At 49.1% G+C, this 24,730-nt stretch overlaps 2 protein-coding genes across 6 annotated transcripts in view; one reads left to right on the top strand and one right to left on the bottom strand.

The window, feature by feature from the left end:
- The first annotated feature begins 9,156 nt into the window (after positions 1–9,156).
- LYSMD4 (LysM domain containing 4) lies at positions 9,157–15,786 on the top strand. Its single transcript, XM_058033813.1, has 3 exons — positions 9,157–9,220; positions 10,343–10,633; positions 13,992–15,786. Exons 2-3 carry the CDS (start codon positions 10,361–10,363, stop codon positions 14,484–14,486), a joined length of 768 nt encoding a protein of 255 aa, XP_057889796.1. The 5' UTR covers positions 9,157–9,220; positions 10,343–10,360; the 3' UTR covers positions 14,487–15,786.
- Positions 15,787–19,316: 3,530 nt separating this feature from the next.
- The window catches only part of MEF2A (myocyte enhancer factor 2A), a 78,280-nt gene continuing 72,866 nt past the window's right edge, over positions 19,317–24,730 (bottom strand). For all 5 annotated transcript variants that reach the window (XM_058033809.1, XM_058033812.1, XM_058033811.1 and 2 more), the window contains 3 exons: positions 23,579–23,708; positions 20,735–20,861; positions 19,317–20,326 (listed from right to left, as the gene is read on the bottom strand). In XM_058033809.1, the coding sequence (XP_057889792.1) occupies positions 19,981–20,326; positions 20,735–20,861; positions 23,579–23,708 (603 nt within the window). In that variant the 3' untranslated portion in view covers positions 19,317–19,980. The remainder of the gene's footprint in view (positions 20,327–20,734; positions 20,862–23,578; positions 23,709–24,730) is intronic.

The raw sequence follows: 24,730 nt of genomic DNA, 5'->3' as shown, positions 1-24,730 counted from the left end.
CTTCATTTTTATTTCTCCTCATTTAGGACGGCTCTCTCTGTTCTTTGTGTGGGATTGGTCTCTGCTGCCCCTTTCAGGGAACATCTGTAAGCACATCACATCTGTAAAAAAGGCAGGAAGGTTGATCTGCTGGACCAAGAAGTTGTCCTGAATTTCCTCACCTCTCCAGATGCCTGATGTTTGCCAGCTTCTGCTCCTGGCCAGCCACAGTTTGTGTTCTCTGGCCACCTGGGACCTGATCTCCTTCCTCTGACACTTCCACAGAGCAGCCCCTGGGAGAGACTTTCTGGTGAGTTGAAACCATGGTGATGTATTTTATCTCCACAAACAAGTTGTTGCAAATGTAGGTGTTTAAAGCTGAGATAATGATCATATAGAGATCCATAGCTAAGAGTTCTACTGTGATTTTCTCCAGAAAGTTAAATCAAAGCTACCCAGAAGTTGAGCTCTGGTGCAGGAGCGCACCCCAGTGTTACCTCTTTAGGCACAAAGATTTTTACAGGCAAAAATACTCTTTGTTCTGATAATAAATGGGAAAGAACAGGGAGGAAAGCAAAGAAAAACCCAAACAATGCCATATTCTCTGCTGACTGCTGGGCTTAGCTCTGCAGCACAATTTCCCATCTCTTCCACATCATTCTGAGATTCTTCCCCAAAAGGATCTTATCAGTAGATAAGTGGTTGCCTCTGAGCCAGCTCTTTTCTTCTGGTTCAGTGGCTGGCACGATGTTTGCATGAACTCTAAACCATCAACTTGTTGCTCTCTGATTTTCTTTGCTGATATGATCCCCACCAGCTCTCACATTTCCTAGGGCAAGCACAATCAAGCACAATCACACAAAACAAATCAGAATAAACAGAATTAGTGCTCATTCTTTCTTAACAACATGCCTGTAGGGGGTTTTTGTCTCCCTTAGCAAATTCAATCCAGCTCCTTTCTCTCAAGTTAATTCACTGTAGCTGCTTCCACAGGCTCTGGGTTACAGGTAACAATGAGAGGAGAGGATTGTGCTTTGCTTTGAGCAAGAGCTCAGCATTTGTGTGTTTTGCATTTTAAGGAATGGAGTGAGGTGGGGGTTGCTTGATCCACTTCCCACTGATTCTCTGTCATACTCCCTCTGCTGCTGGTGATGTCCAACCTGGGAACACAAAAGATGGCACTTTGCACCTTTCATCTGCTCATGTGTCCCTTTAATTCTTCTAATGGTTCCTCTTCTTTTTTTTTTGTCTCATATACAGGCTCTGATTTTAGCACTCCAAGCACAGGGCCTGGGATGGCTTTCCCAGGATCCTGGCAGATTTAAAGGCCAATATTGCTCCCATGCACCCACATCCCACACTGAGGGTGTCCTTGTGAGTGTGACCCTGGAGCCAGGTTCTCATGCAGGACACCAGGGTGAAACTCCCTTCTGGCACCCAGGCCTTGGACCTACAAAGTCTGTGTGGTTGGTGTCTTTGAACATTCCCTGGGACTGTTTCCTGAAGAGAGAGCAGCATTTGGCCCTTGGCTTTTAGGAGAGTTTCCCAACACCAACCTCAAATCAAATGGAAACACTTTCCTCCCCCTTCAGACCAGGACAAAGATTGAGGGTGGGGTTTTAAGGCTAATGAAGCTTTTGGTGTGGTTTTTTTTCCTCCTGTCAGCTGAGGAGGTTCCTGGCACTATGATAAAAGTCCCCAGTGCCCACTGGGGCTCCTCTCCTTGTGGTGAACATGCTCCTGAGAGACACAAAGGTTTCCCCAGAAGCACATTCCCATTCCATGGCTCCAATTAGAGAAGATTTTCTGTGTTTGTTGCTAACAATGTTCTTCCTTGCCTTTGGCTCAGCAGGAACCTGATTAGTGACTTCCCAGGGTCCTGGAAACCCGAGGGAATTAATTTGCCTTTAATTTTGTCCAAGCTGATACTTAGGGGAGCAGCTGGGAACATTGTAAAGCAGCTCCTGGCAGTGAAGAGTCCCAGCAAAGCATTTCCCAGAGCCTGGTAGTGATGCTCAGGCTGCCCACCTGAAGCCAGCCCATGCAGGGAGCTGCAGCATTAACCAGGGAAAGACATGGCCCTGCTCCTCTTCCTTTTCCTTACAACAGCTGGGTTTGGCCAGCTGGGCTTTGGTGGTGCCTGGTGACCACCCTGTGTTTGTGATACTTTGCTGCTGTTCACAGCTTTTTCCAGTGTTTATTGACAGGCAGACACATCCTTCATTCTCTTGGTGGGTGCTCATCCCAGCTTCCCAGGATCTGGGCTGTCCTGACATGCCAGCATGTTGTGCAGGATTGGGTGAAGCAGTGCCTTGCCCTGTAACTCAGGGACCCCTGTGCCATAGGAACCACACTAGCACTGCTTGCCTGGGGACTTCTAAAGCACTTTGAGCTCCTTGGAAGGGCCAGGGTAGGTGCAAACCTGTTCTGTTACTCTGGGGTTAAAGGATGTCTGAGATGATGGTTTGAAGTGAAAACAGCAGCCAGCAGAGAAGCTCACACATCCCTAGAGATGGTCATTTCATAGTTTGGGGCATTTTTGGGGGTACTTCACTTCCCAGGTACTGGAAAGGCTGAGCTAGCTTGGGGCTGGGACCCCTCTACAGGGATTCCATCAGGGCCATGCTCAGCCTTAGCTTTTGCTGTAACAATTACAAGAGATAAAATATCAGTTTTCTCCATTTGCCTCCCCACAAGTTGGTTTAAAGGGAATGAAGGCAGATCCTGCTATAGCTTAGTGCATTACAAGCCAACTCAAATGACTCCCCACTGTCTTTTCATCTCCATGAGACTTTTAATGCCCTAAGTCTTTGCATGTCCTGGCACACAGCCCAATTGAAGCATGAGCTCCAACAGAAGTTTTACATTTAAAGCTGTTCTTTTGGCTTCAGAAATTTGCAGATTGAGGCTGAGAGAAGCAATTCAGCTGTTTACTTGCAGATCTCCACCAGCCCTGCTGTGCTCCTGCCCTCGCCTCGGTCAGAGTTGTGTTAACAGCATTTTCCAATTAAAGTAGCAGCCTCAGTTACAGAAAATGCTTTTCCTATCTGGGAATGTATCTGATTTTACTCTTTTTAAATTACTCATGGAGCACAGGGGTGTTTTGTTTCCCACCCCTTATTATAATTAATCCATCATCATTTCTGGTGACAAGGTTGGCTTTTGTTGGAATTTTTATTTCTTGCCATTTCCATCAGCTTGTGCCAATACCACTCAGACTCCACATTACTGATGATGGGGAGACTGATGTGAGCAGTCAGGAAAATATAGAGTGGACGAGCAATTCCTGAATTTCTGCTCACTCAGAGCAGGAAAAATGACACCTATTCTGGAGATAGCCCTGCCAGAAAATCTTGGAGCCATACTGTGTAAATTGTAGCCACTTCCCTGTCTGAAATAGTCCTGCTCTGAAAACTTGGCTTTCAATACCTCTACAGCCAAGATCAAGGCTTCTTCCTGTTACCTGAAAATTCCAAATCTCCAGGAGAATAAATGAGAGCAGCTGAAACCTTGATCTTTCTTCACAGGGATGAAGTAAGAGCTTCTTTTTTTCACTTCTCCTCACTGAAAAGGATGTGCTGGGCCCCACCCTGGCTGTGTGCAACAAGCTCAGCAGGGCTTGTCCTGTGGGATGCAGTGGGATCTGACTCTGGGATTTTCACTCCAGCCAGTTTTCCATAGTGGACAACCTTGTGTCTGTCTTCTGGCTGAACATGAGCACGGCAGTGCTTGGGCTGGGCCTGCAGGACCTGGAGCAGGACCAGATGCAGTGACAAAATCCCAGGATTCAGTGCTGACATCCTGTCCCAGGAGGCCACAAAGCCCCTCTGTCCAACAACATCCTTGTCCCAGAGTCTGAGCAGCTGCAGTTTGTGCCCACCACAGTGACCCTCAAACCTGGGAGCACCTGGGTTCTTCAGGACCCTTGCAAGGATGCTCCAACCTTCCCAGACAAGGAAGCAAAGCCTTCTGCTGCCCCCACGTGTTGCTTGCTCATTATTGTTGCCACATACCAGTAAAGACCTGGGAACACTATTGGGAAGCATGAAGAGGAGCCAGCACAGCCACACAGCTCTGGAGGTCAAGGATCTTGCTTTGGAAGAATCTTCTGTTCCTTCTGTTCATCCCTGAAGCTCCCTTATACTCAAAAACCTTCAAAATCAGATTGGGCCTGTTTGGAAGTGAGATGATCTGGAGGCAGCAAAGCTCAGAGGTGTCCTGGCCCCAGGCAGGATGTGTGTGAGCCCTGGGAGCCTCCCAGCGATGCCGAGCGATATCGGATACGGCACAGAGCATCCAGGAGCCCTGGCTCAGGCCACGAGGGCACACAGGGACAGACAGCTCTAGGCAGGCTCAGCTCACATGAGAAGGTCATTGGAAAGACAAGTGATGCTTTTATCAACCTGCCTCTCCCCAGAATCAGCACCAAGAGCTCCCTCTGTGCTCCTGTAACATCCCGTGCTCCGTGTACTGCCAAGGACAAAAGCTTCCTCACAAATACATTGAAGCTGCTTTTCCCAACCAGCATCCCAGCCCCCAATTCCCATCCCTCCTGGCCCTGTCAGGTTCAAGGTTTGAACAGCACCCCTTGGAAAGGTAATTTTCTCTCTGGATCAGTGGCACCTCTCAAGCTGAAGGGAGAGCAGGCTGGAGTTGCTGGCTCTCTGCTGCTTCCCAGCAGTTACAATTTGGGATCTTGTTTTGTCCTTTGTTGGGGTAGCACATGCTGACTGTTCTGGAGAGCATCAATCCCAAAAGCTGCCTGAAGCCTGGGCTGACAGGTTGGTAGTAGCAGCCAAGCTCTCTCATGGAACCAGTTTGTGGCTGGGGGAGGTCCCAGCGTTCCTGACCATCCCCAGCACAGCTCCTTGCACTGGTAGGACTGGCCCTTTGCCATCCTTTCACCAAGAACATTTTGGCATGGCACCATGAACAGATGGGCCATGGAGCAATTCCTCAGCTCAGATTGTCCACAGGCTGCCCTGGACACTGCCTGGAGCTCTCTGAGAACATCTGAAGGGAACAGCACTCGCTGGCAGGGCTTACGTGCTCCAGCAATTGGGGATTGCAAACACATGCTTCAGCTATGCAAGAAATCTTTGACTTGTTCTGAATGCAATTCTGCCTGGGTTTCTTCCCAGGAACATTCCTGTTCTTCACAATTTACCAGTTGCAGGAAGGGAAAAGGGGGAGGAGGGATTTTAGGAGTAAGAGAGAGGAAAGGGAACAAATCTCACGGTGCTTTCCCTCGCCAAATTTCTCCAGAAGGACAGGGTGTGGAGCATGGACTCCAGAGTCTGGGACAATCCCAAGGAAATATGAATTACAAAATTAAAACCACTTTTAATTAGTCATTTGTTTTTATAGAAAGAAAAAGTCTGTTTTTCTGAAGTAATTTGGTGCCTGCTATCACACACACCAGGCAGCCCCTGCCAAACGGAGCTGTGTGATAGAAGGCAAGCCCAGAACGAGGGCTCTGAGCAGAGACACCTTATCTCCTCCAGGAGACAGCAGTGCCATTCAGATCTGCATTCTGCTTCCCCAGATAAAAGTCCCACTCCTGAGTCACTGCATAGGTGAGAGAGTTGCAAATGTAGTCCCCTAGGTGGGAGTAATTTGATGTCTGAGATGAATGATGAAGCTGAGCCTTTATTGTCACACCTGCTCTGTTCCAGACAGGAGAGGAAGCCTGAGAGGGTGGAGGCAGGAGCTGCTTCTGCCCTGGGAGAAGCCAGAGGTGCAGGTACCCAGCTCCTCACCCTCTGTCAGGTGGCACAGCCCTCTGCTCATGGAGGGACACCATGAGTGGCTGTCACCTGCTGGGTACCCAGCTCCTCACAGCCTGGCTCAGGTGGCACAGCCCTCTGCTCATGGAGGGACACCATGAGTGGCTGTCACCTGCTGGGTACCCAGCTCCTCACAGCCTGGCTCAGGTGGCACAGCCCTCTGCTCATGGAGGGACGCCATGAGTGGCTGTCACCTGCCCCAGGGGCTGGGCTCACACTGCAGAGGCTGGGGCAGGGCTGTACCTGGGCTGGCCCTGAGCAGGGATGTCCCTGCAGGGAAGGGGCTCTGTGCTCCTTTCCTGATGTCACCACCTGAGCCATCAGCTCCTTCCTGCAGCCCCAGACCCTCCCAGGGCAGACAATTACAGGGCTTGTGCTCCATGGCAGAGTCTGGCACCTGCTGAGCTGCACAAGCTCCAAGGGCCTTGAAAGAGACAAGGTGTAACCTGATGCTACCAAACATGCACTCTGAGTAACCTCCACAGCTCAATTAAGTATTTACCTGTAATTAATATAATTTGGCTGAGGTTTTCCCCCTTGTGTTGGGTGCTTACTATATGAACCTCTTAAAATTATGGCTGTGTGTATAATTCAATCAAATGTACATGCAGTACCCACAGAAGCTGAGTCACTCCAGGTACCAGGGGAGAGGTTTATTTTGTTGTATTTGGCTTGTGCTTCTGACTTAACACAGGGGTAGCTCCACTAAAATTGGTTGTGCTGCATTAGTCCAAAGCCAGAGCAGAGCCCAGCTCTTATTCATTATTTGCAGGAGAGACATCATAATTTCTATAATGCCATGTCCAGAGTATGGGTGGGGTTTGCTCCAGCTGCTTTCTCAGTCTCCCACTATGGAACAATGAAATGAAGGTAAAAAGGAATATTAATCTTTTTCTCTTTTTGTGTGTATAATTCAGAAATACCAGCAGATTCCTGCTTCCTCACAGTGCTATGTAGGAGCCTTTCCCAGATATCTGCTAAACTAAGCAGGAGTGATTGGTTGATACTAAAGAGATGCTCAAGAAGTTTTTTCTGAAGTTACTCTTTACTCAAGGGTGGAGAGCAGCCTGTCACTGAGTGAAAGGTTTCATTGCACAGCTTAGAATGCAGCTGAAAGAGAAGCACAGAACAACACAGGGAATGTGTGTCTGACACTTCTCACACTTCTGAAATGAGCCTGAAGAAAGAGGGACAAATCCCAAGTGATGAGGAAAACTGCAGTTCTGGGTCTGAGCAAGAGCTCCCAGGAATCACAGGGACACAGGAGAGGAGCCCTGTTCTAGATTATTTGGAGAGCCAAGACCTTCATGAAGGTTTTGATTCTTTATCACAGGGATTAACTCTGGGCAGCAGCTGGCATGGATGTGAATTCCAGCTGGTGCCCAGCACCATGGACACACTGCTCTTTGCCTTGAGTGCAAATGAGCAGAGAGCTCTGTCACCCTGTGCACTGATCTCAGTCAGGGCAGGAGGATTCTTCCTGAAGTTCAGGGCACCTTCAGAATGACCCTTGTGCTGGCTGAGTGCAGATAATGACTGAACCATTGAGCTCTCAGACAGACTCTGCTTGTTTGGGGCTGTGCAGCTCTCACAGTCTGTCTGCTAACGACAAAAATATTCCAATTATTTGCAATGATGACATCACTCATGCAATTGACCCAGATCCAATATCAGCACTCCCACAAAACAGTTATTTCCTGTTAGACACTATCGAGGACAGTAATCCAGCCCCGACTGAACCCTGTCAGCAAAGCCTGGTTGATTCCCCCACATTTCCAGCATTTCCTCAGCAGTTCATTTTCCAGGTTTGACAGGTTACCCTGAGTAACCTGGATCTGTTTGACAAAATGTGATTATTGCTTGTAACTTTTGAACCTCAGTAGTCACAGAGAGGCTCCAAGTGGCTCAGGGAAGTCATTTTGGCACCTTTCATCTACTCCCTGTGCTTGTAAAGCCCTCACCAGCACACTAAATCCACCATCTGTTGGGCCAGCAAGCTGCCTGAGCCCAAAGTCATCTGCTCCTGGGATGATCAGGGAAGGAGATCCTGCTGGGAGATGGGGAGCTGGCTCAGCCAGTCCTGCCTGGCCACTGTGCCAGCACCCTTCCATCCCTGCCAAAACCCCTCAGCCCCACCAAGGTGTGTGGGCAGGTAAGAGCTGAGAAGAACAGCTGCTGCTTAAAGAGATTCTTGATGCTTGAGGAGCCTTCTTTCCCCTCAGTGTGTCACATTTATCAACTGATATTGCATCTAATGCAGGGGTAGCCAGAGCTGGACAGGGAATGCCCTCCCCTCCTGCCTGCAGCACTGGGGCTGCACAGGGGAAGGCAAAGGGATGGCAACAACTGCACTCAGCTTTCATTTCATTTAAAGGCCAGTTTAATTATTTAATTTCACTTAAAGGCAGGTTTGTCCATCACCTGTAGGGCACAGAGCAGCCAGACCCCAGGCTGCCCCTGCAGGAGATCTTCACCCCATGGGCACCTGGGGGAGTGCCTGCTTAATTCTGACAGCTGGCAAGGAGAGCATCATTCCTGCTGTCCCTGCACCCAGAAAAGCTTCCAATGTGGGACTTGCCAGCAGCGTGTCCTGAGCTTGTTTTTTAAACATCAGCCATGAGTCAGGATGGGACAAGGCAAGCACAGCTGGTCAGCTCTGCAGGCACCCACAGGGCAGAAATAGGGACACATTGTAAAATTGACATATTGTAATATTGGCAAATTGTAATATGGACACATTGTAGTATGGACACACTGTAATCTGTTATTACACATTAATAATGCAGTAACTGAGATGTTACTGTAGCACAGGGCTCTGCAGGGTGTGACATGACCCCTTGTACCCGTGTGTGATGTGTCCTGGGGCAGAGGCTCCTCACCCATGGCTGTACAGGTGTGTGACATCACCCATCATTCAGGTGTGTGGCCTGAGCCATTGTACCGGTGTGTGACGTGTCCTGGGGCAGTGGCATCTCACCCGGGGCTATGCAGGTGTGTGATATATCCCTCTGTTCAGGTGTCCCTCTGTTCGGGTGTGTGTCCCGGTCCCCCCGAGCGCTCAGGACTCCGTCCCGGCCCGGCCGGAACGGGGTCGCGGGCCCTTTAACCGAGGCTCCGCCCCCTGCCCGTCCTGGCTCCGCCCTCTCATCTCCTCCCTCCTCACCGCCCCTGCCGAGCTCCCATTGGCCGAGCGGCGCTGAGGTCCCGCCTCCCGGCCCCGCCAGCCAATGGGAGGAGCGCTGGGCGAGACCGTGGCCAGGTTGGTGCGGGGCCGATGGCGGCGGGTCCGTGAGGGGAGCGCTGGTTGGGGGGGTGGGAACGGGGAGGTCCTGAGGGGAACGGGGGTGCTGGGGGCAGCGGGACGTCCTGAGGGGAGCGGGGTCCCATGAAGCGCTGAGGAGAGCGGGGCCCCGCGGGGGACCGGGACACTCTGAGGGGATCCGGACCCTCCTCAGGTGCTGAGGGCGTTGGGGTCACCTGAGGCGCTGAGGGCAGCGAGACCCTGTGAGGGGAGCGGGGACCCCTGGGGGACCGGGACCCCCTTGAGCGCTGAGGGCAGCGGGAGCTGAGGGGACCGGGACCCCCGAGGTGCCGAGGGCAGCGGGAGCTGAGGGGACCGGGACCCCCGAGGTGCCGAGGGCAGCGGGAGCTGAGGGGCGAAGGACTCCCGAAATGCTGAGGGGACCGGGCTCCCTTGAGGGCAGGGCGTCCCCCTGAAGTGCTTGGCGAGGTCGGGTCCCCGGAGGAGCCTGGGGAGAGTTCGGCAGCCCCTGAGGAGGGAGCTGTGCCGGGGAGGCCGGGGGGTCCCACAGCAGCCGGGTCCTGAGGGTTGAGCTCCCTCGGCACAGCCGAGCCCAGCCCGCAGCTGTGCCCGGGGCCAAGGAAATGCCATTAAATCGTAGTGGTTTCACCTGAGGAGTCCCTTAGGGGTAGATGGAGAACGTTAAGGTCAAGGATCCATAACAATGTGGGGTTTTCTTACCTATACCTCATCCTAACAACAAAAAAACAACAAAACGAACCCGAACTCGCAGCTGTAGGCTGAGCAATAATTAAAGTGCTCAGGCAGGTTCTAGGCTTCATGCAGCAAAATGAAGCCTTGTTATTCGGGTTGAAGTTAAGTATAGCATGAGCTGTCCTTACTTAAAAAAAAAAAAAAAAAAGTGCTTTTCCAAGAGCTTAAAATGTGGATTGCTAAAGTGTAGAGAGCTAAGGACTTATGAAAAGGATAACTTTGCTCAGTTTTTAATGTCTGTTTGTAGACCTGATGTATGTTTTGACTGTAATTAAAGACCGTTTGCTCAAGGGACTGTGTTGCTTTTTAAATAAAATTATAGAATGTAGCATTTAAAATGTTGAGCAACATAGTTATAAGGTGCTTTTAAAATAGAATTATAGAATGTAGCTTTTTAAATAAAATTATAGGATGTAACATTTAAAATGTTGAGCAACATAGTTATAAGGTGGTTTGTTCACGGGCAGACTAAAAAAAAAAAAAAACAAATTGGAAAAAATTACTGATTGCAGAGCTAAACGCTGGTCTTGAGGAAACTGAAAGTGTCTGGGGTTTGTTGCAGGTGCTGCCGGTGTGAAAGATGAGGCTGCACGAGAGCCGGACGAGACCCTTCCAGGCCCCTGCCACTGTGCACACCTTCCCGGGCCGGCAGCTCTTCGTGTTCCCCAGTGGCCGCTCCGACTCGGAGGAGTCCTCGGAGGAGGAGCTGAACGTGATGGAGTTGCGGCCCCGGGGCAAGGAGCAGCAGCGGGGCAGCGCCGCCCGGGGCAGGCCGGGGGACGTGGTGCTCCTGGAGAGGGAGCTGACCGAGGAGGACAGCCTCAACAAGCTGGCCCTGCAGTACGGCTGTAAGGTGAGCCTCAACCCCCCCGGGCCTTCACCTGTGTCTGGCAGCTCTGACACCGGCAGGTGCTGGCCCTGAGCGTTGTATGAATGGTCATTGTCTGTAAAACTGGAGAAGGGCAAAAATAACCCCAGACAAACACAAAAAATGGTTGTTCAGCCAAAAGCCTGGGAAGATGTTGTCAGCCTCACACCCTGCCTGACCTGCTTTCCTGTTTAATTTCAGTGACTAAGTGCAGGTTGTACCAAGTTATTTCAGTGAGGGCAAACATTAGGGAGCTGAGCATAGAAATGAGGGCTCTGCTCTCAAGGAACAGTGGAGTTTTTGAAGCAAATTGAGCAGCACAAAGAAACACCGCAGTGATGGGTGGGGTTTTTTGTTTATTTTTTGAAAGGTATCAGCTTACATTTTGCAAGGAAGGTCTGAGTCTAACAGGGGAGGACGTGGAGAGGCACCAGAGTTCAGTCCCAAAGTCCAGGTGCTGTCTGTGTTTGGGTTTTGGTTGTTTGCTGTCATCCCAAGCGTGCACAGTTCAGGTGCCTTGGGCAGGAGGGAGGGCGTGTGCACAGGGAGATTTCTCAGTTGGAACAACCACACAGCACGTTTTCTTTGTTCCAACAAAGAGCAAAACTGCTGGAAAGTTGAATTACCTGCTCTGAACATTAGAAGCCCCCCGTTGTTCAGCAGTTGGAGCTGTATTTTTAGAGCCCCCTTTATCTGCAAGCTGGACTGTGATTTCAGAGTTCCATGATGAAACAATTGGCCTGTAACCACAGAGGGGATAATGACACAGCTCTGGCTCCAGTGCTGCCCTGCCAGTGCAGTCTGTCTTGCTTAACCACACAGCAGCTGGATGGTGCAGCTGAGGCAAGAGGCCTTAGAGGGATTGCAGCAATTCCTCCCCTCCCGTGTCCTTAGAAACAAAAGCAAAACAAAAAAGGCACCCTTGTAGGTTGTGCTGACGAGCCCAATGCGTGTGGAGAAGCGAGTCTGGTAGGGCTTGAACAGGCCTTGATTGGCCTCAGGAGAGCCTGAGAAGGCAGAGCTGAGCTGTGGTTGGGTGTGGAGCTGTGTGCTGCTCTCAGCAGCACCTGGGCAGACACAGCAGTTGGGTGAACTCAGAGGAGGGGGATTCTGAGCAGTTCTTTGGTTTATGAAGAGTCTTGCTGTGCCTCTGCACTGTCACCCAGTTCTGTCCCTGCTGTGGCTCAGTTGTGTCCTCTGCTGCTCCATTCCTGGAGTCTTTCAGCCCCTCTGGAGGCTGCTGGGCCTGCCCAGGGGAAAAGCAAGCTGATGAGCACCACATAGTCAGTGTTCTCCTGCCACAGGACAAAAACTGTCCTGCTGCCTCCCTCCCTTCCAGAAAGGGCACTTCTGACTTGTTCCAGTTAAACTGAACAGATACAGAAGTCCTTATGGCAGGAGATTTGTCTACTGGTATCTTTAAAGACTGGCATGACAGTTTTCATGTGTTTTATTTTATTTGCACAATTAAACAGCTCCTGAAAGGTCACCAGGACAGCAGTGAGAACTGTAACCACATCTATATAGGCAAATGTGTGTAAAAATCCCGGAGGAACTTCTCCTTGAAATCAATGAGAACTTGACATTGGTTTCAGAATCTGCTTGGGGAGGGGATAGTAACACAGTGCAACAAATAGCTGTGTGTGTATGCCACAGATAACTTGGCAGAGATGCAAAACACTTCAAAATTCTCATTTTTACTCTTGACCATTTATAGTCCTGGCTTGCTTTTGGCATTGTTCTTAGGCTGGGACAAGAGGAGCTCACTGCAGCCAAAAAATGAGTACAGAAAATAAGCCCAAATGCTTGTGCAGCCCAAGCTCTCTCTTGCTTCCCATCAACATTGTTTGTTGTTTCTGTGTGAGTGCTGCTCCACTTTCTGTTTCTAGAGTCTTAGCACCACACTGCAGTATTTGATTGCAGACACCACGGGGGATATTTACTGTCCCAGTAATTTGTTTTCATTGGAACAAATCCAGCAATTGAAGCAGCACCTCAGTTAGGAGGCTCTGGGTGAGATTGTTATTTCATAACTCAGAAATTTTGCAGGGTTTAAGTCCAGAGCTGACACTGGGGCTGGCTGTGAGGAGCCCAAAGCAGTGACTGAGGATTTTGCTTCAGGGTCCCCAGATCAGGTCCTGGATTAAATGTGCTGTTTTCAGAGTTCTCAAGCTTTGCAGAGTAAACATGTGATTCAGTCCTCCATCTCCTCTCCTCTCTACCTCTGAGCAGAGTGCTTAGGAAGCAAAGTGGGTTTTTTTGTTTTAGCTCCCCAGTTTCCTTGGCAGCCTCAAGCGTGTGTGCAGTGAATGCAGGTCACCTGTGATTTCTGAAGAGCAAAGCACAGTCCCTGTGCTGTGTCTCTGCTGTGATGATGAGAGGTGCTTTACCTGTTTGTGTTGCCTTTCTCTTTGCCTTGGCTCTCACTGGTTTATGTGCCCTCCAGCCTTCTCCTCAAGGTTCTTTCCCATCTCCTTGGCTGCAGTGGAGAGCTCCTGGCACACGCTGACATCCTGTTCCTTTCCTTTGCCAGAGGCTTTAGTGGCACTGAGCAGTTGCTGTGCTTGCTGGGTGCCTGTGAGTGGCCACTGCATTAAGCATCTTCTCTTGGTTAATGTTAACTGAGGGCTGCTGCCATGCCTTTGTCCTTGCATTGGCACTGCCTGTGCCTGATGCTGCACATGTGGCTGCTGGGTGGGGACACAGCTCACAGACAGGAACCACCAGAGGTGGTGACAGGAGCACAGAGGTGATTGTCCTTCAGCAGGACATGCTCAGGAGAAACAGGCTGGATGAGCTCTGTCCTGCAGCAGAGAGGTGTTCCTTGAGCAGAGGGTGCTTGTGCCTGCGTGGGAGATCCTCACCTGCTCTCCAGGCCGTGCCCTTGCTTTCACAACTGGTGTGCTCCCAAAATGGAGCTCTGATCACTCTGAAATAATTTCCTGAGCAGGGGATGCTCACACTGGTGTTGTGCTCTCACCTTAAGCACTCATGTAAGGTATGAAAATAGTTTTTAAAAGGATCTGATAGTTAAAAAGATTCTTCTTGCCTTAACTGAAAGAAGGGCAAAGGAAGCAAGGAGAAGGAAGAGCAGTATGGAGCAGAATACAGCAGCTACAAGAGACGGAGGTTGTAGACTGGTTTCACAGGGGACTGACTCTACCCTGCAGGCCCTGGAGCACCCCTGGAATTGCTGGAGAATCTCTCAGAACATCAAACCACCTGCATCCAGGGCCTGCTTTTATTCCCTGACAGCTCCTTGCACACTGGTTTTGTAGCTGCTTCCTGCCTCACTCCTGGGCCGTCCTGCCCTCACTGTTTGTGTCCTTTCTGGATTCCTCAGGTTGCAGATATCAAACGCGTCAACAACTTCATCCGGGAGCAGGACCTGTACGCGCTGAAGTCCATCAAGATCCCGGTGCGGCCGCACGGGCTGCTCACGGAGGGCGCGGGGGCCCCGCGGCCGCCCCCGGCAGAGCCCGCCCAGCCCGGCCTGACGGAGCCGCCCGAGCCCGGGGCGGGCAGCGCTGCTGGCGGCCAGCGAGTCAGTGACTACTTCAGGGGCATCGACCAGAGCATCCAGGACGCCGTGCAGGTGGAGGTGCAGCTCAACGCCGAGTACGGCGGGGAGGGGCTGGAGAGGCCCCTGCCCGAGGCGGGGAAGCGGGACAAAGCCGGGAACGGCGCGGACTGCGGAATCCAGTGGTGGAACGCCGTGTTCATTATGCTCCTGATAGGAATCGTCCTGCCAGTGTTTTATATCATCTATTTTAAAACACAAGGCCTGGTGGCCCACACCTCTAACATGACAAACTCAAATGTTTCGTCGGTTGGATAGGAAGGGAAATTACCACAAGACTCAGTTGTAGGAAAAAAAATCCTAAGGTGAAAGGGCAGCCCACTTCAGCCTCTCCAGCAGTGATGCCCATATGCTCGTGACTGATTCAAGTGCACCCGAGGGGATACAACAATACAGATTATTTTTATTTTTATAAGTAGCTGATGATGTAATCCTGAATTTGACTGAAAATGAGGTGATGTGATTTTGATAGAAAAACGAGGATGCTTTGTTGCTTAAAGAGATCATCACCCAGGTGGCTTCAGAGTTGGGAACTCTGTTGAGGGAAAGTATTTTGTAGCAATTTATTCATTATGGTTGCTTCAGGTATTTCTTAATGCTGTGTCTAGAAGCAAATTCTTTGCTGATGAGCTAGAGAGTGCAGTATTAATGTGGTTGGAAAGTTGGGGGTTGTCTGCATTTTAAGGAAACACTTTTTGCTGGAATAGAAGCGGGGGACACTTTTTCTCAGAAGCGTCATATTTGTCTCTTGCAGACCATGGTGGCCTGCTTGACCCTAATGATGCCTTCTGGAGCTCTGAGCTGGGTGTGCCAGGGCACAATGATGCTGCCAGCACCCCACCTTGTCACCCCCTGAGCAAATCTTTGTGCTGTGTTCAATTGAGATGCATCAGGCCCAACCCTGGCAAGGGTGAGCCCAGACCTCTTCCCCTCAGTGAAATTCCTCAGAGATCTCAGTGCAGGATCTGTGCTGTCCCAGGGTGCTGCTCAGCCCTGCAGGGGCTGTTGGATGAGGACAGGAGAGCATGAGAGAGGAGTCACAGGCACTTCTCAAGGGCTCATTTGCTGGCAGGAGCTCTAGTCAGTATTATTTGCTAAAAAAACTAATAATAGTCTGTAGTGGTGCTTCTCAGAGACCCAGGCTCAGGCATGGAATTACTTGCTCGTGTGCAGTCTGAGTGGGAGTGAAGTGGGAGCTGGGTGCAGGTTGCAAGGCCCAGGACAGAAGCCCAAGAAGAAAGAAGGGTGAAGCCTTTCTGGAGAGGACTGTGACACTGCTGATTGTGGCAGTTTCTGTGAACTGAGCACGTGCACTGAAAAGCTTCACAGGGCAGTGGAGGTGTTGGTCAGCCCAGGGCTGTGCCCTTCAGGGCCACTCAGCAAACACTACCTGCTGCAAGGGAGCAGCAAGGGAGGCCTTGGGAGCTTTGCTAAACAGAAGAACTTGCCTCAGAAATTGGATTCAGCAAATTCTGGGCCTGTGGGCAGAAGTAAAGGCTTTCCTGGAACCAACCACTACATGTGTGGGCAGGTGCTGTTGGTGCTGAGGGTGAGGGCAGCGCTGGCGGGCAGGAGCAGGAAGCTGCTGTGGCCCAGCCCCATTTGCAGCTGCCCAGCCCAGCTTCCCCTGGCAGCCTGAGGCCGGCTGGGGCAGAGCAGGGGCTGGAGAGGGGCTGTGCTAGGAGCACCTGCTGTGCAGGTGTGGCCTCAGCCTGGCCTGAAGGACACACACTGCCTCTGTGCCCCTGTGCCTCTGCCTGGCACTGTCTGCCTCGACAGGGAGGATCGAAGGGTCTCCAGCAAGGTGAGGACCCCACACCACACAGGCACAACCTTGTGCTGCTACAATGAGAACCTGTGTTCCCTGCAGCTCTCAAAAGTGGGAACCTAATTTTATAAATGAACACTCCAAAGCATCTTATACTGAACAAAATCTTGTATTTTTCTTCTGTGAAGAGGTGTATCTCTTTGTTCTGGGGATGGGCGGGACCAGGTTCTTATATTTTTAAATAAAGCCACATGAAATAAAAGCACAAGAGGCACAGCCTGTGCTTTATTTGCTACCACACAGCTGAGCAGCTGCCTTAGAACGAGGGGCCCCTGCAGCCCCACCTCAGGCTGTGCAGTGAGCAGGACTGGGAGCAGCAGGAGGAACCGAGGCAGGACTGCCCTTGGGCTCTGCACTCCCAATGGACCCTGGTTCATCTGCCAGTTTCTCCACGTTTTATAGAAAGGTTCTCAGCAGGCATCAGTCCTTGAGTGCAGTAACAAGCTGTGTATCCCTGCTGATGAGCACCCTCATGGCTGCAGTTCAGAAGCAGCACCTGGCACCTGCACTGACAGCTGGAGGGGACAAGGACGCGCTGGACGGACGGACGGGACCAGTGCTCTGCAAACACGAGAGAGGCCGGAGTACACAGTAAAAGCCAGTATCTTTACTTTAGTGAATGCAGGATACAAATATTTTACAACAACCTCTAGCATTTTCTTAACCATTTGATAAAAAGTTCACTAGAATATTTATTGTATATTGAAGAAAAAACAACACATTCAGGGAAAAAAATTGAGATTAACTTATTTTTTTTCTTAAAAGATTCGTCTCAAGGATGGCAACAAAGTCCAGCTTGTGCCGCCAAACGGCTTATCAGCATTAAACCGTGAACAGCTTCTTGTGAACTGTTGACTACAAACATTTACCAAATACATAAATCTCTTTTAAAAAAGCCATTTTAAATATAGCAAAGCAGTGTTCTCTTGCACAGCAAAGTGAAGAAAGGTTCTACTAAGATTTAAATGTTTACATTGGTTAAGTCTTTCTTTCACATTCGGATTTAACTTCTGCCCAGGATCAATTGTTAGGAGTTGTTTTGTTCCTTATTTACTATGTATTTCTTGTGCGCACAGTAACTCGCAAGTTTCTGATGCATTAGTGTCCTTGGAGGGAAGGCAAGGCTAAAGCAGTTCTCTCTGACGAGTCCCTGACAACGTGGCGTTCTCAAAACTATCGTGAGAGCTCGAGGATGGAGGTGATTTGTCACAACAGAGATAAAAATCTTAAATCATTCAGACCTGACTGGGTTCAGCCCAGGATTGGATCCACTTGCACTTCAGTCAGCAGAGATAATTTTAAAAAGTTTTTTTTTTTAACCTGTTGAAATATCTGTGCTATGTCATCTCTTTTTTTTATATAAAACATTTTTACAATTTCTAAAAAAGTATGTTTCAAAGTGAGTTAGTCGTTATTAAAAACCAGGATTCCCATGTCCTCGGTGGCAGGAGGTGCTCCCCGAGACCGGAGGGCTGTGGAAGGAGGTTTCTGCTGGGGCTGGGGCAGCACAGGCCACTCCCTTGCCCAGCTCTTTAGAACTGATTCTTTTTATTATTTTTTTTTAATTCATTGGTGCAATTTCAATACAAACTCTAACCCTTGTGTAGCTTTGTCTTTAAGAAAACAGTAGTTAAGTACTGTTTAAAAACCTGCATAGAAATAAAGACTATTGAGATACAGTCAGCAAAGCCATCTGATAAGGCACACAAGAAAATAGACAGTAAATGTGAATGCAGAACTCCCACTCGGATGTACAGCAAAGTTCATACAGGTGCATAAATCATGGAACTCACATCACTGGTCAGAGCAGCAAAAGGTTCCAGGGAGCAGCAAGTGGATTGGGTCACTGGGGACAGCGGCCATGGGAGCGTGTCCCTCCTGCCTGCACCCTCCTGCCAGCCGGGACGAGCCCAGGGAAGGGGCAGCAGCTCCAGGGGAAGGGCCCGAGGGCACTGCAGCCCCTGCGGCTTCTGAAGGTGCCAGGACAGCGAGACAGGGCTGGAGGCCACAGGGACACCCCCTTCTCACCCCTCCCTTACAGCAGCAAGGGATTTTTCCTAACTGGGAAAAAAAAAAAAAGCCCAAGCAAAAACCGTAATAAATATCAGGGCTAACTCTGAAGAGTTTGGGCAATCCCAGGGCTCTGCAGCTTCCACCAGCACCAGCACTGCCAGCCTGGAGGTGACCGGGAGCACCGGTGGGATCACGGCCCTGCATCCAACACCAAACCTGCTCCCAGCCCAGTCTCGTGGCACAAGGGGGCTCTGCATTCCTCCCTCTCTTGGAAGCAGCAAATTTTTCCCAAACCACTTGCCAACTCACAAAACCTTTTGTGCTCCTCTGATATGTGTCATTTCCCTATCATGAGAAATTAGGTCAAGTTTTTCCACTGGTTTTTTTTCCTCCTCAGAAGAGGCAGCTTTAAAATGATGCCTTAAAATGTGTTGTAACAGATTTTTTATATTTATGCAGGATGAACTTAACACCGGATTTTTTTTTTGCCACTTTGCTATTTATATACATATATATAAAATGTATAATGAAGCTTAACCATACAGCACAGAGATTACAATTGAACGGCACACATTCACCACCAGTGAGGGGGCCAACCCCTTTATACACCCTCTGAAAAATCTGGATAATAATATTAATAATAATTAAAATCCAAAGAAAGTACAGTATATTTAACAAAATAGTAAATATTAAACAGTGAATACTCTACTTAATAAGGACCTCGCCTTGTTTCAAGTTGGCGTCAATCCACAAAAATATACTTTTTAATCTGGTGACCGTACAATACATAGGTACTTACACCAAAGGTGATAATATATTTAGGATGCTATATACACAAAGAGTTTGGCTCAAATTTAAATTTACATATAAGTGTTCATGGCTTATTTTTCCCCCAAGGTTCCGCCTGCAAGTTTTTCCTTTTCATCTTTGAAAGCAAAAACTAGAAAGTCAAAATAAGATAAAACTATACTCTACAAAAAAGCTACAACATACAGCTTTGGCTTATATAAATAATTCATAGCAGAATGTGTTCAAAAGTACTGTATATAACTTTATATATAGTCTTCAATTCATTAGGGTATTGTTTTCTTTAATATAAAATATACATGAGCTAAAATCCGTTTCTATATTTTTCAAAGGTATGAACGTAAAAACAAATTTGTCAAACATATTCCAATTATAACTTAATATATTAATTTTATTTTGTTAATGTTCTATTTTCTAGGCTAATATTTTCTGAATATTTCATGCGAGTTCTCTATGCTCTCTTTCACTCATTAAAAAAATCACTTCTTTGACCCAATACACTTTTTTTTTTTTTTTGCACGTGCAAAACAGGGTTTTTGTTTTTTTTATTTTTATTTCTTATAGCATCAGCCCTTCTCCATGCACCCTCTGCAATAGAGACCCATGCCAGGTTGGGTAATAGAAAGGTCAGTTTATGTACAGTATTGCTTTCTTCTTCCTGCTTTTCTACTGCTCTGCTGCTACAAAGCAATTATTTCTTAACTACGAGTAACCATAGAGCTGACTACACACAGGGACGGTACTACAGGCGAGCCCTCGCTCGGGTGGGTGTGGAGGAGGAGGAGACACTGCGGGGACGCCGCCGTGCGCGGGCCGGGCTGGGGTCACACACGAGTCCAGGTAAGTGCCAGACTAGAGCTCAAACCTACGGGATTGTTCTGTTACTTTTACCAAGGGACATCTGCAGCTATACAAGAGTTTGTCGTAAGTGCCTGATGATTGGTGTATGCTACACACACTAGCACATATATATGCATGTGAAGATATATATATGCACGTATGTATATACATATAAATATACTTATTCACGTCCTTATTTATAAATTTAGATATGTCAGGACAGTTCATGTTGAGAACACAAAGCTGCGAGGCGGCACGGCGGGTTTATGTCACCCACGTGTCCATCCTCATGCGTTTTACCGAGGGGCTCTCGCGATCCTCGGCGTTGGGCGGCCGCCCCAGCACCACGGGCGAGTGGAAGTCGCTGCGCGGGTCCTCGCGGTCGCTGCCGTCGTAGGAGCTGCTGGAGCTGCTCAGGCTGTCGACCGGCGAGCGCCCCAGCTCCTGGCGCGACGGCGGCGGCGGCGGCTGCGGCTGCTGCGGCTGCTGCGGCGGGAACCCCGAGGGGGTGACGCGGTCCCGGGGAGGGGAGATCGGTTCCGACTTGATGTTGATGTTTTGGTTGGTGTTAATGGAGAGGTTTGAACCCTGAGATAGCTGGCTGCCGGTGCTGGGGAAGGAAAACCGAAAGGTGCAAATCAGAAAACGCAGAAAGTGAAAACCAAGTGACGATTCACGTGTCTGTGATGGTGAGGGCTTGGGGCTCGGCACAGAAACAAATGCAGTTTACTGGGAAGAGCAAAGGTGAAAAAATCATTAAGTAAAGGTCTGAGCTGCGTTTACAGAAGTTCAGAACAAATATTTTCTATTGCCAAACAGTTCAGTCACCACACAGGTCCCCCTTGGTGAGAAGCTGAGCCTGCAGGGACACAGCTCATTAGCTGGAAGCTGGAGGTGACTGAAGGGACAAACACCCTGACACACGAATGTTTTCCAGCACACACAAGAGGTGAAAATGTGCGGAATATTCCCCTGGTGCAGCTGCTGCAGCCCCCCCAGTGCTGCCCTGGGTACTTACACAAGAGAGCTGAGGGCCGCGGGACGGAGGTGGTGCTGCTGCCAGGCAGACACCTGCCCCAGGGACAGCATTCCTGGGGAGTTAAACCCCTGCAGGGCAGACAGGTCTGCACTAGTCAAGGAGTAATCTGAGAGGGAGAAACAAATAAACAACAAAATAATATATAGGAGGGTTTATATATATAACACATACACATAAACACAAATACAAAGGCTTCCTGCCCAGAACAAGTAAAGGCAGCTGATCCAAAGGAATCCAAACATGAAAACTCTGAAGTCTGAGAGCAATCCTGCCAAGCTCATGGGGAGCTTAACAGTACAGAGGCTCCAAATGAAAAATGTTTGCATTCTGCTTTCAGGTTCTCCATGTTGCTGTCTGGGAGCTTGTTCCAAACCCACAGGTACAACACATTAATGCAGTGTACATAGAGAGGTGTGCACCTTACAGTAAGACTTGGCCCTGTGCTGTCAGAGACCCACACACATCCCTGCAAGACTCTTCCTGAAGGCCTCAGGAGTCCCAGCTGCTCCAGCAGGTGAAGTTTCTTGGGCTGCCTTTTTCTTTTTGCTTCGTTTCTTCTCAGTTGTCACTTCTACTAAAACTCTGAAAACCCTCACACGTATTTCTGCATAGCTTCAGAAAGGTTTGTCCTAAGATGATTGACCCAAAAAGCCCCTTCTGCAAGACTAAAATTGAATTTAAAAAATAAAGAAAAACTAACAACTGTGCAGCCCCTGCAGTGACCCAGACATGCACTGAGCCTGCAGAGCAGCCAGGCCTCCAACACCTGCCCAGTGCAGCCCAGGCACGCCCTGGAGATGGATGTGCTGGGCTGATGGGATTTGTCAGAGCAGACCTGAAGGAAACACTGATAGGAATTCAGTTCCCATGTCATTATTTCCACTGCAATTACAGCTTTTATGACCATGGACAATTAACTTCTGACACTTCAGACAGAATGTGTCTGGTGCCAGGGCTTTGAGGAGGTATTTTTCCAAAGAGCACACAAGTCACTACACAATTAGCTGCATTATTAATTCCCTAAATAATCCCACATCTGCTGGCAGTGACAGGAGGACAGCCCTGCTGCAGGAGTGACCTGATGTGAGGTGCACACACCAGAGCACCTCGTGCACCACAGAAGCCATCACTGCTGTGCCCCCACAAGCAGCACTGCAAGTCTGTACCTCTGCAAAACAACTGACCTGCAGCCAGGAATTTATGGCTTGGTGTGCTCTGCCCAGGTGTCAATTATTAATTAACTGCTTGCAAGGGGTTTAATATTTTTTTAAATACCTGGATTGTTTTAATAACTCAGTTAGTTCGGGCCCTTCCTCCAACAATCTACAGAATACCAAAACAGATTATATAAAATAGGGTGATTGTGGAAAACTGATATCTAACATTTTAATTAAGGATGCAAGAGCTGAAGCTATCCCTTCCAGTCCTGAAAAAAACCAACCTTATCAATCCAGAAAAACAATTAAGGTATTTAAATTTTATCTTAGTCCTTGAATTGCAAAACTGAAATTGTGCTGTAAGTGGAGACTACCCTGAGAATCCCCAGGCAACAATTTGGTTTCAACATCAAATTTCTTCCTGCAAATCCCCTGAAAGGTTCAATCTAATAGAAATGATTCTGAAGTGTGTGAAAACCACTAAAGGCTGAAAGCTTTGCACAAATGATTTGCATTCTCAAAGGAAATGGGCTGGAGTTTAAAATCACAGCCCAGCACTTGTCCATTATGCAGGACATCAGTTCCCAGTGCCTTTGCTGCTTCCTGAGATTCCAGCCCCCCTCAGCTTTTGGTGTTGCAGCAGCAGCTCCCAGGTTATTCTGAGTGAGGGATGCACCCAGCCCTGGACAGAAGGGCTGTGTCAGGTGAAACTCCCTGAGGCTCCTCTGAGCAGGGAGCACAAGGGTTTGCTCTGAGCAGCCACTGAACACCAGAGCTACCCAACCTAAACCTCCCCTCGTGCAACCTGAGGCTGCCATTGCCTCATGTTCCATCACTTAGTACTTGACTTTCATGAACTACTTTCCCAACCAGCAAACCACTCATCACTTTTACATTACCAAATGCCTTACATCACACCCAGCCTGGATAAAAAGTAGTTTTAAGGTCCTGCAGACAATAAAAGTATCTGAAGAAGTACTGAAGGATCAGCTATTGCCCAAACGTGAGGCACTCCAGTTCCCAGCAGGATTGCTACAGGCTCAGTTTTGATGAGTAAGAGCCTTCATTTGAACTGAAGAGGAAAACAAAGTCAGGTGTCACAGAAATGTGAATTTCCTGGGCTTCTGACTCCTGTGTGCAGTCCCAGCCCTGACCCCAGCTGTGGAGGCCAGCGGGCCAAGAGGGAAAAGAATCCACAACGCTCCCCTCAACCCCTCAGGTGACAGCCTCCACTCTTAGGGTGACAAAAAAGCTTCTCCCAGCATGCCCTGCTGTTGCATGTAGATGAGATGGATCCTACCGGTCCCTCCTCTCTGTTCCACCCCTGTGCCCTCATCCCATTCGGGTGCTCTGTCCCACCCCTCCAGCTCCCCACATAAACCCCCTGCTTTCCCTGCCTCAGGGGCCTTCACCCCTGCACCTTCTGAGGAAGGAGCTCAACAAAGGCTCTCCCTGGAGCCCCACACAGACCCCGTCCCTCCCTGTGCGTGGCCCGGATCCCAGGAGAGCTGAAATCACCCGCTGTGGGCACAGGTGTGAGCAGTGGGCACAGGTGTGGGCACAGGTGTGGGCACAGGTGTGGGCACAGGTGTGAGGTGTGGGCACAGGTGTGGGCACAGCCGTGCCCGTGCCCTGGGCTCTCTGCAGGCAGGCCAGCAGCACTTACCGGTGCTGGGGGTGCTGTCCCAGGTGGCCGTGTACACCAGGCCCTGCGGGGGCAGGCTCGGGGTCGTCACCGACAGCACAGGGGTGGCCAGGGGCTGCGTGGACTGAGAACTGCTTATCCTTTGGGTGTTCTGCAAGGATGGAAACAACAAACCCTGTGAGCCCAGGAGAACAACGGGAAATGCAGTGCCAGTAACAGAGCATTGCATCCCAGCCCGCTGCTCTGCTGTGTCTGAGTTAGGAACGCATCCTTTTTGTCAGGATTGGTTTTCTAAAAAAGCTAAAATATTTCAAGACAACCAAAACGATCTTGCCAAACTGAAATGAAAAATTAATTGAAGGCTCACTGGGCCACTTCCCAAGCATGCAGATTTCAACAGTGTTAGCGTTGTAGGACACACAAAAATTAATGCAATTTCTTAGGGATACACACAACAATTCTCAGAAGTTCTTAAGTGATTTAAGAGTTTTGAGTCTTATTTTTAAAGAGGTTTTAGTGCAGATGGTGAGGTGCAGTTCCACCAGAAGAGATTCTCCCACTTCACAGCTGTTTATCCAATTTTCCAAATTTCAGCTGCCAGTTTTGACACTGTGCTGACTACACCTGTCCTGAAAGGAACACAGAGATCTTGTAAATTTGTGTTGATAAGACTTCAGTGATAAAATAATCTTGCTGTTCCCATGGTTCCTGAGAAACTGAGAGAGCACTTGTTATAATGCAGATATGTTTCCAAGCAAATGACACTGGAGTTCACAAAGAGCAACGGTGCTTTTCTGACAGGGAAAATAGCTAAACTAGATTGTCTCAGATAATTCAACTGTGGGCACAATTTGGCTTTTTAATAATAGTCCTTCCTATATACTGGAATGAACATCTGCAGCAAACATATCACTTGAAATAAGCTCTAACCAAATTTGCTGGTTAGAAAATTAATTAAACACTGTGGTGAACAGCACCAGACAGCAAAGCTGCTGCCACAGAATGTTCTGCTCTCCGCAGTGATAACTGCAAATCTTCCTGGAAAATATGAGGTTCAACACCATTTGGCCATGACAAATACTGTCAAGAACAAAATGCTAGGGTTTTATTTTTCAAGAACAGATATTTGCTTTCATCTGCAGAATTCTTAGAAAGAGCAGTAGTTTCTACACC

Source organism: Melospiza georgiana, chromosome 13 (assembly GCF_028018845.1).
Source record: "Melospiza georgiana isolate bMelGeo1 chromosome 13, bMelGeo1.pri, whole genome shotgun sequence".
Taxonomy (NCBI): Eukaryota; Metazoa; Chordata; class Aves; order Passeriformes; family Passerellidae; genus Melospiza; species Melospiza georgiana.
This window is presented reverse-complemented; position numbering and strand designations above follow the sequence as displayed.